Source organism: Dermacentor andersoni, chromosome 9 (assembly GCF_023375885.2).
Source record: "Dermacentor andersoni chromosome 9, qqDerAnde1_hic_scaffold, whole genome shotgun sequence".
NCBI lineage: Eukaryota > Metazoa > Arthropoda > Arachnida > Ixodida > Ixodidae > Dermacentor > Dermacentor andersoni.
In genome coordinates, this window is record NC_092822.1 from 85,656,836 (window position 1) to 85,668,011 (window position 11,176).

General features: G+C 48.2%; 1 protein-coding gene across 1 annotated transcript; it reads right to left on the reverse strand.

Annotated features, from left to right (window-relative positions):
• Positions 1-2,139: 2,139 nt before the first annotated feature.
• On the reverse strand, positions 2,140-10,855 carry LOC126528354 (uncharacterized). Its single transcript, XM_050176254.2, has 3 exons — positions 10,743-10,855; positions 9,915-10,077; positions 2,140-2,933 (listed from the first exon to the last, which is right to left on the reverse strand). Exons 2-3 carry the CDS (start codon positions 10,075-10,077, stop codon positions 2,608-2,610), a joined length of 489 nt encoding a protein of 162 aa, XP_050032211.1. The 5' UTR covers positions 10,743-10,855; the 3' UTR covers positions 2,140-2,607.
• Between the last annotated feature and the right edge of the window lie 321 nt (positions 10,856-11,176).

Genomic DNA, 11,176 nt, shown 5'->3' on the forward strand with positions numbered 1-11,176 from the left:
AAAGCTTCGTGTCGTCCGCCCAGTCACCATCTACGATTGTTGCCGAAGCGGAGGTGTGCTGACCCGCACTGGCCGTCATGAACATCCATTGTAAACACGGAGGAAACGCAGGCAGATGAGGCAAGCAATGGTCACGTCACCACGTGATCAAACATGGCGGCGTTCACGGTGTTTCCGTGAAAAAAAGGGTTTAAAAATCCAATTGCGATAACATTGCGGCCGCGCGCTTTTGGCCGTCCAAAAGCGCGCGGCCTTCGAGCTTGTCGTCGCTGATTTCTGCACTTGCACTTCGCTTTTTGTATTCTTTTTAAACATTATTTAGGCATTTCGCATATTCAAGAACTCTCGTAGCGCAGCCTTCCGCGTCGGATTTATCAAAGCGGTGAACTTGTTTACATCGACATCTACAGCCATAGATGGTTGTTAGCGTCAAATGTGGAGGAAAGGGTGCATGGCTGAGAAGAAATAATGTCAAAACGTAGCAAAACATGCATACCTGTGCATACGAGCCGCGTTGTTCCACCCTGAGGCGAGTCAATATGAGCGGCCGAGCCAGTTAAACAGCGGCAACTGTAATCCAGATACATATATTACGGAGTGTTAATTTATTACTGGTTCTCGCTGTTCTTTCACTTTATAATACTCACAATTTGTGCGTACAGCAAAGGATTAATAGAGAACATTGTGCTCGCAAAAGCGCTCATTTACAGGCCGTGTTGCTCTCTCGCGAAAAGCGAACGTCTTTCCTGACACCGTTGGCATAACTGAGCGAGCTAGGCGGTTGCTTATGCTGCTGTGCCGAATGTACCGTGTCTTGTTCCCCCTTTTGACGGAGAGGTAAACAGTGCGTTTCTAGAATTAAGAAATGTGGCAGCCTAACAACACGCACAGACCCACCCGTCCACGTAACGAGAGAGAGCAAATGATAAATGAAAGGCAGGGAGGTTAACCAGGACTGAGCCCTGTTGGCTACCCTACAGTGGGGAAAGGGAAAATGGTAGGGAAGGATTAAAGGAAGAAGAGAAAGCCCACTGGGGGTATCGTTCGGTCACTCAGTCCGGATCAGAGACGGTGACTCAATCCGGCAGCTTTCAAGTATCGCAGCAGCGCTTTTGTGGCCTTTTGTAGCTGCCATATGCGAGGCCATGTTCCCAAGACCTTGTTCAAGATGGAACGGTTTTCTATCTAACTGATTTAGAGCTGTGCAGAGGTGCAGAGTTGCTGCCCATCTCAAAAGATGGGCAGCAACACAGTAGATGTTCTATAATCTCCTCGACACCGCAGGCATTGCACTCGGTGCTATCAGCCATTCCAATCAAACACGTATATGCATTGGTGAATGCGACGCCCAAGCGTAAGCGCGAATGCGACAGGCAGGCTACAGCAACGGTGACGTACAGATGTTGGCACAGCGCTATCGCGGCTTGCCACTAATTGTGGCGCTCCGTGCGAAGTGAAGATTACTTGATTTCAAGTCGCCAAGGCCAGAGCTGAACTATAAAAGCAACCTCCTTCGTCCTAACTTCTTATTTTTCAGTTCAAGTCCGCCGGCAGCGGGTGGCCGGCCGCAACATGGTGGCCGGGAACGAGCCCCTGTCTTCAATGAAATTTTGAAGCCTAGTGTGTATGACCCGTTCAAAGAGCTTTCCCAATTGCAAGCAGTCAGTGAAATGGGTTTGAGCGCCTGCAGGGATGGCTTCTTTCCGGGTTTTGGTATTGTAATAATTTTTGCAGTTTTCCATGCTTCGGGGATCTCACCACGCTTAAGCCAATAGTTTTCATTAAATTGCGTTGCGATAGCTTCTATGACATTATCGTTAAGGTTTCTAATAATAGCGTTGGTAACCTGCTCGGCGCCAGGGGCTGTATTCTTCTAGGCCGCCTGGGCTGCCGCAGAAACCTCTTCCGTGGATATTGGAGCATCTAGCTGAGGGGCGGATCCATTTTTGCAGCTCGCTACAGACACATGGAGCCCGGAAAAGTCCAAATCCGCGACCAGCACAACATTGCACAGGATCGCGGAGGAATTTCTAGGCACAAATGAGGAATTAATAGGGGCTCTCAAGGAAAGATATGCGGGGGGGAGTCAACCGGCCGAATTAATTATACGGGCGTCCAAAATGCAAGCGACACGAGGAGTTCAGAACATTTGGAACTTTATTAAAACGAATCAGTCGACAAAGTGGAATCGAGTACGAAATACACATCGAAAGAACTATAAAAAATGCCAAGTACTTTCTTGTGCCGAAGAAAGATAACGCAGAAAACAAATATGACAGACTGAGCTATTACACCTGGTGATTGAGCTCGTTATAGATGTTTTGAGAGCGAACTGTGCCAAACACAGGAAAGAGAAAACAACCACGTAAATACGATTTTGCGTTTCATGGTGCTTGTCAGAACGAAAGCAGCCCTCAAGTGCAAGCAAGATTTTTAAATGCAGGAGCCAGCACTGAGTGTATTACGAGGACATCGATTACCTGTGCTATGTAGCTAAGGGGACATAACACGTCGCGACGAAGCTGCGCGGTGTCCATTAACGTCCTCCCGTTCAGCGTGCCGCGTTCAGCGCAGTTCGCTCCCAAAAGAAAGGCCTAGGCGTTCGGCTCAGTTGGTCTTGAAGCGGTGCCACTTGAAGCGCAGCCCGTGGTGCCTGGTGTGGTGTGCGGTAAGCAGGCGCCCGTTGAGGAATTCCGCGGGGCACAGGCCGCACGGCAGGGGGCGCACGCCCGTGTGCTGGCGCAGGTGCCACTCGAGCTCGAATTTGCGCGCGAACATCCTGTGGCACTCCTCGCAGCGGTAGGAGAGCTCGAACGCGTGGTCCATCGCGTGGTGCACCTCTTCGCTCCTGGTGGCCGTGGGCTTTTCGCAAACGCTGCACTGGGTCTCGCCGGCCGGCTTCTTCTGCCGCTTCGAGCTGCGCTCCTGTTCGCCTGAAATGCAGCGGGGGGGGGGGGGGGGGGGAGAAGAAAACGTTTTGCGGACTCGCCACACTGGTGTCTAAAACATGGTAGCCCTGAGGTGTTTTCCGGCTCCGCGATCGCTTACGGTGCGCGCAATCTGCAAAAGCAAAGCCTTCGAGATCCGCTTCTGTTGCCTCGGAGGCGGCCGTTTAGCTGCGGCCTGGATTCGGATACCACCTGGAGTCGGACAACACCTGGACGCCACCTACTATGACATTGTGCTGCTGAGCACAAGGTCGCGAGCTCGGTAACCGGCCGCATTCCGTTGTGGGCGGCATGCAAAAACGTGGCTTGGGTGCACACTATTGAGAACACCGGTGGTCGAACTTTACCAGAGACTGGCTATGGCTTGGAGAGCGCGGTTTAGTGTTGTGGCAACCACCGCCCGTAGTAGGTATAACGTGGATTCAGTTCCGCAGAAGTGAGTGTGCATAGAAGACTAGAGTGAACAACAATTTCGCTCACATAAGCGACGAGAAGACATTTCTGCTTTGCATGTCGGGCTATGCTTCTGATACTGGAGTCTTCTGATTAAAGCTGAAGAAACACTCCACTCACTGTAGCCCTAAACTAGACATATTTCCCTCCCCCTTGACTGGTTCGACAAACGGGACTTAAGTTGCTATTTCAACGCGTTGTCCTACGCTGGTCTGGTCTTTCCGAGTGTTATATTCGGAATAATAAGGAGGGTAGGGGCAAAGTAGCTGCGACGACAATTATGCTGAGCATGTGGATGAGATAGTCGATATACGAGTATATACGTTTGCCATCATTTAAATCTCGTGGCCTCAGCTAACCTTGACGTCGACGTCTTCCACTTAATCAATGTAGAATAAGATCTTCAAAGCTCGAGCGTTAGCCGGTCAATTCACCCACTTCCATTTGAACCATCTTAACATCAAGCTACGCAGGGTGTTTGGATGGTTATCTTAATTTTCCAAAACGAGCAGAGCTGTGATTATAAACACATTACGTTTTTTCATCTACAGCTTTCTACACATAAATGTGCAGCAGCAGATAACAGAGCATACCTCATAGTCACTGACAGGCGGGCTAGTCTTAGCGAAAAGATAACTTACTGGGGTCCATGTTCCAAAGTCAATGTGGGCATAAGTGATGCCGTAACGGGAGGCTTTGGGTTATTTAGGTTGTGCGAGTTAAAAAAAAAACTGAACTCAAAGCAAGGTACACGTATTTTTGTGTTGCGCTTCCATCTGAGTGCAGCCAGTAATCAAAACTTCGACTTTCCGCTCAGCTGCATAGCACGAAAGCCACCGAGCTGCATCGAGCAGGTTACTTGCAAAGAATATCGGCTGCCGCTGTAGCTAATATGATTCATATATATATATATATATATATATATATATAAAAAAAAAAAAAAAAACGAATGGTAATGCGTCGTATTTACGGATGCACTTAGAACATCTCATCGCTCTCTTATTCATGTAGCAATTTATTATCCTGGGGAGGCCGGAGGCATACCTATTGCCAACATTTGCACTAAAACAAGTTGACAGTCATTTTAGCATGCGCTAAAGAGAATGAAGGCGAAAAGTCTGCGCGCTCAAGAGGCATTCATTAATTTTCTTGACATTCTCATTAGAGTGCGTTCTTACTTCCTATTATTTTGTTACTTCCACCAACGGTCGTGAGTTCGAATGCTTTAACTATATCTTATAACTGTGTGTCTATTAATTTCGCCTTAATTAACAGCAAAGATCGTGGGTTTGACTCCCACTAAAAGTCGCGGGTTCGACTCTTACCAAAGATCATGGGTTCAAGTGCCTTAACACTTTTAATTAACTGTCTTAATGAACTTCGCCTTAACACCAAATGTGGTGGGTTCGATTTCCATCAATTTTGGTGCCATAACGCCGGACAGTCAATTTTTCGAGCCATGAGCAATTTAGGGATTTCGCCTTAGTAACAAATCAATCGATCAATCTTTTGCCTCCTTTGTTCTTCACCCTGCCCCCTAACTAGCCGCTTTATAAATAGTTCAATGAAAAGCTCTAGTCTTAAAGCGAAGTTTTTTTTCTTTTTTTTGCCTTCACGCCCGGTTTTGGCACGGCTGCTGGTGGGTCGGTCGTTATTGTCGGTCGGTCGGCCAGAGTGGGCATGTCCCACTGTGTACGATTCCTACATAAAGCATGAAGATGTAATGTCGACCCGCAGATCTCTCTAAAGCACATCGATATGTTATTAGAATGCTCAATTATATTTAACGATTTAGTTTATTTACATTACTTTCTTTGATTTACCCATTCGGCATGTGCCACCGAGGTTTCTCCCGTTCTTCGCGAATCCCCCAGAATGGGCACGTCGCAACGTCACACAAGAAGATACAGAATCCCTTAAATGTTACTCGATACGTGCCATACTTTTCTGTGCCTACACCTGTCACCACTAAATTTCACGCATCGCACTTACCTGCTAAACATTTAATTAACCGCGGTGGATCTGCATGATATCTTCTTTTTTTTTCATTTGACGACTGTATGTTTTACTTCCATTATTTTCCTTGCTGACTAGAAGCGTTTCCGTCGAGCACTGGACAACATTACGTAACTGCGGCTACAGGTAGCATGCTTCATCGCGATTTAATATAAACATGTCGCCCGGCACTGAAGCGTAGACATTGGCCCTGCGTACATTAAATAACTGATGCTCCTTTAAAGCGCTTCTCGGAAGGTTTGGTCATTTTAAACAAACGAGTACACAGTACATTCACGGCGCGCTAACGATAGCGTTTGCAAAGTATTACAGCGCTGTGCGCCCGCCGATAACCGCTAAAATTTCAAAACAAGCGCCGCGCGCCCTCCCTCCTTCTCGCGGGAGTCGCGTCCAGGCTAAAGTCAAGATCGCAGGCACAAAAGCTTTTCCGTAAAACGAGCTGCCACCAACGTCACTCACCATCACACGTGACTATAATTGGCAAACCAAGGAGGCAATTTTCGCTCAAATCTCCCTGGTGACAACCAAGGAATGAGAATCAACTCCACTCACCAAAAGGCAGCGCACCTGCCCTTCCCCTCTGCAAAAGAGCTGAGCCAGCTGCTCTATATGCTCACAGCATAGGTAATCTTGCTCCATAGCCAATTGGAAAATAAAAGCTTGTTGCTTCGACCTAAGATGTTGTCGTTGGCTGGGCAGTGACGTCAGGATCACCCATAAAATTTGACGAGACGTTCAGCTTTCACCCTATAGTGGCACAAAGACAGATCCGCGCGTATAAAAAGTCGTTTTTAAGGACGCAAAACTGTTTCACGTCAAGGAAATAAGTGAATCAATCGGCTAGTGCACCTATGAATATTGTGTGTGGGGTATAAAAAAATCACCAACCCTTCCCCTACCGGAAAATGGGGGTAGGCGAAGCTTGCCCTGCGTGCACCTGACCTTCGTCACGGTTAAGTAACCCACAGGTAACGGTGCTGGATCGCTTTGGCCTCCGTCTCCCTCAGCTCGAGATCTTCTCGTTGCTGTCTGATTAACAGGGCTGAAGTGGCTGTAACGGCGCGCCGACAGTGAGCCTTTTCACGGGCGAGTTCTCGTCGCCGCCGCTCGTCGAAGGTTGCCCGTTCCTCTGGAGATCGCGCATGAGACTGAACTGGAAGGAAACGAAGCCGGCGCAGCGCACGCGAGACCGTTTCCTGCCCTTCCCCACCCCGGCGGAAGCGAAACGGCTCTGATTGGTTGCGCGCGTCTATGCAGCTGGAATCCTTGCTAATGACTCACGCTCCAGCGCCGGCGCAGCTGTCAACTCATCAAACCGCCCTTTACCGCAGCTGCTCCTCTCTGGGAACAACAACTTTTCCCGCGTCGCTCGTACCGCTATTCGCCGAGCGCTATCACGTGGTAAAAAAATGACGTCAAATGTTCAACTGCGACGCTGCGAAGCCAACATTACGGGCGCGGCGCCGACTCGTTTCTCTCGGTGCCATCGAAATCGCAATCAGTGGACCGTCGAGCGCGCGTAGCACCGATCGACTCCGGGTTGCAGGTACAGTGTCCGACGATATTAAGGTAATAACTCTGGTGAAGTGGCACGAAACACATCATATTGAAACTTGTATTCCAGTATGACGGGGTGAAGCGCACCAAACTGCACAAATCGCACGGAAGGTGGCAAAGCTTCTTACGCGGTGCCGTGCGGACGGACGAGACCGGCCAGCTCCGAAAGGGACCAGGATATGCGAGGTGCGTTCGCCTTATTTACAGAGGTGAATTCGGCTTCTTTACACTAACGCAGTATTTATCTCGTGTACAGGAGTAATACTCCTGTACACGCTGAAATGCATACGTCTGGTATGAGAGGTTGTTCATTTGTGCAATTTTTGGAGTATACGTGCAGCGCGACACAGACGCGGGACAAAGAATGGCCTGTGTCGCGCTTGACATATACGCCAAGAATGTTAACTTACCAACTCGCCCAAATCTCTGTGTAGCTTGTACGATTGTTCTGACTACGCGGCTCTATAACAGTGTTCAAAACAGAGTAAATACTAGCAGATACGATTTGCCCGCTTCACCTGGCTTTTCTGTACTGTTTTTTTTTGTCGGCGTTGTGATTTTTCATGTGAGGTCGATTAATGTACTCGTGTTCATTGTTTTGTAGCATGCGAAAACATCGTGCGCTCCCGCTGATGAGACAGCTGTGATAGCTTCAGCATTTACCGCCCGCAATACGTTGCTTGTTCGATCAGCCTTAGTCAACGTGAGGAATGTTAAATTATTTTTGTGCGTTTAATAAGCGCTGTGTTATCGTAAATTAACCTTAGTAGTATAATGAGATAAAGAAAAATGTGTTGTCATATTACAGTCTGCAATGTGTGAATTACTTTGAAAGTTTGCCATATTATGTGATTAGTGCAATAAGAATAACCTGTTGTTACTCTTAATAATTTGTTGCCTTTCCAGTGGGTTTGAAGTCTGCCCCCAAGGCTCCAAGAACCAGCACTCATCCCCTGCTGCCACCAGCCATTGCTCATTCATTCCCGGTACGAAATAAATTTGATCTAGAAGCTCGTGCATCTTGAATCTTCTTCCACTCGCAGATTTGCTGCTGCAAAGCAGCTGTTAAGTTTGCGGTATGAACCGTAAAAATAAGCGTTGCATTAAATGTGCGCATGTGAACATTCGAAATGCGTTTAAATCTACGTGTCTGCACCGCATATATCGAAAACGTGCAGCAGCTGCGAATGACGATCACGGTTAACGGTCACTGACATAACTGCAGGCACGATAGTTCTCTTGGCTACGATCATTATTCGTGTGCTTTCGGCAGCCAAAATGTGCTCGCATAGTAGTCCACCACACCTGAGCGAAGTTTTCTTTAAACGCCCTTTCAAACATTTCTTGCGCTCCGGCCTCCGCGAGAAAACTTCATATGTATGTTGAAAAACATTGCACCGCTCTTGTTGCAAAGTAATGCGCGTTTGCACGCGAATTTTCGAGCTGTTCGAGACACGGGCATAGTCAGGATTTTATTTCGAGGATCGAGTGGGCTCATATATGTACGTTCGTGCGTGTGTTTGTATATGTGCGTGTATATATGCACATACAAACTAAAAATATCGGGGGGTTGGCACCCCTCCGGCTGCGCCAATTGTTCGAGAGTAGCCTGCATTAAAAAGTGTCATCTTGCTCAACACTTGCGAACAATTGCCGCACGTAGCTCGCGACCAGCAGGGAAGAAAGCAAATAGAACACCGCGCTGCATTTGCCTCCTGCGCGCTCGAGGAGTTGCTTCACTGCAGAGCTGGAACACAACGGCGCACTTATGCACAACTGTGCTCTCTGCGGGAGCATATACAGGAACACTAGACAGTAGCACCGCAGAGGTCCCTCTAGTAATTATTGTAGGAAACTTTATGCTTGAAACAGTAATTTATAAACTACTTCGCTGAAGAGCTCCTACACGGCGCCAACGTCCCATTACGTGCGTTCGGCGTTAGAGGCCAAATAAATACATACACGGCAAATCACACGGCAAATCGAATGTCATTTACAACGAATGACATTCGCTGATAATGCCATTTGTGTGCTGTCACACAGTAAAACGTAATGACATTCGTCGAAAATGACATTTACAAACGAATGAGTTCGCCAAACTCATTCGCATTCGTTTGGAGCCGAATGTGTATCCTCGACACCATGAGTGTACCAGTGTTTCGCAAACAGTACATGCTTCTTTTTTTTGTTTTAACAAAAATCACTATTATTCTACCAAATTTATTACCTAACTATTGCTTTAACGACATTGAAGTCCATCACGTGCGTAAATACAGAAAACTACTCTCAATCCAGTGACCAGACAGCCGTCTTTAGCTTTCGCTGCAGCAGTCGTGTTGGTTCGCACCGGAGCATCGGCCGCGGCCGCTTCAATTGACTTGGCGTAAAAGCATGCGCGTGTTTTCCTGTGGCACGCGCCAAGAATGAGGATATTAGGAGCCCGCATGCACATCACAACGGCGATGACATGCAACTGCCCTTCTCTTACCACTTTAGCAGATGTAGCGGACGCGCCTATCGTTCTCTTCGCCCTGTTGCTTGCCTTAGCTTTGGCTTGGCTTGACTCGACTTCGTTGGCAATGTCGACAATTTAGTGATCGAACGCTACGGTTTGAAAGCACGATCACATATTCTAGTGGAATTTAGCATATTGGAAAATAATTATTGGACAAAAGTGGGTCTGCGGCGTCTTTTTTTTTTACTATCGTCATTGTCATCATTTTCAAATGACATTAGTTTTCGCCGTGTGAGAGTGCGCTGTTATAATGACGTTAATCGCAACAAATGTCATTTGTTGGAAATGACACTAGATTTGCCGTGTGACAGGGGTATAACTCAACAAGAAAGCTTCGCTTTAAACACGGAATTGATGGCAATCGAGGGGACATGAGAGCCGCTTGTAGTGGCCGCGTACTCGCGAATCCATGTAGTCTTACTCACTGTTCCATGACCACCAGTCCTGGTGGTCTTGTTTCCGCAGGCGCTTCAGAGCGAACCCTACGAGCGGCGTAATCTCAGCATTGTGCGCGGCCCGTCTCGTGCTCGGTTGTCCTGGGGCGTGCGACGGCACTGTGGCAGCTCCGTCCTTTCTCGAAGGGGCCATCTGCGTAGTGAAAAAGAAGCAGCTTGTCCCCTAAAAGAAACTCAGGAAGAAGGACAACGTTCTCGGGGAGGTAATCCGTACGTAACGCACTCTGAACGCGGGGCTTTCCACCTCAACGTGACACTACTATAGCGAAAACTGGAATCAGAGGAAACAGAGGCACACATTGATTCAAAACAATGCAAGTGTGTAATTCGGATAAAACAACCACTTTTAAGAAATCCAAGCAATTCATATTCACAGTGAGTGATCAATAGTAAATAAATAAGCAAATCCTCAGGCTGGCCCAACCAACGTTTCGACAAGGCGCCTTATTTTCGTCAAGGTAATAAAGCACTGCAAGGTCGATTGAACGGCGGCGCGATCTCGCGGCGAGAGCTTTAAGACGGCGCGGAAAGGGTAAGAACAGACAAAGACAATGCCACAGAATTGAACTAACCAACACATGCAGCTGGACGAAAAACAACGCCCGCGAGAGCAAAGGTACACATGCAACGACACGACTCATTCACACGCATGCACGACTGCCGTTCGATTAACCACGCACAGGCCGCAGCTAGTGTGTTAAGATCGACTGCCGCGCGTGCTGAAACACACGAAGAACACAAAAAAAGAAAGCGAACACTGGCTGTCTGACTTGCTCGCAGGCATCCACAAATACGTACGTCTAGGGCGAATTCTCAATTCCGGATTGAGAGCTCTTGCGGTGCAATATACGCGCCCTTTTCGAGGCAAGCCGGTTTCAAATTGCACGGCTCGAGAAGAGAGACCGTTAGCGAGCCTCGCGCATGCATCAGCGCTCGCTGCAATCGGCGGAGCCTTCCGAAAAACCGCGCGAAGTCCTTTGTTAGCTAGTTTATTGTGTTAACTCCAAGCTCGCAAGGTGGCGCCACCGACTCAGTGGTTGTCGCTATTGCGGATAACCCTTGGTTCCCTACTCCATGACACGACAGTTATGTGAGCACTACAGTTATGTGAGAGTCTGGAGCACACCAACACTCGCGCATAATGCCTCGACATGTCCAGAATGCCATTTCCTACGCACTGATCTAGTGGGGCTGCGAACTTGATCGCAGCTATACGACCACGGTGGGCGCGA

Bases quoted from the DNA above. Each gene is read 5' to 3' on its own strand.
- LOC126528354 (XM_050176254.2), bottom strand. From the start codon at position 10,077: ATGGCCCCTTCGAGAAAGGACGGAGCTGCCACAGTGCCGTCGCACGCC. The intron at 2,934-9,914 runs GTGAGTAAGACT...GCTGCATTTCAG, and splicing joins GGACTGGTGGTCATGGAACA to GCGAACAGGAGCGCAGCTCG.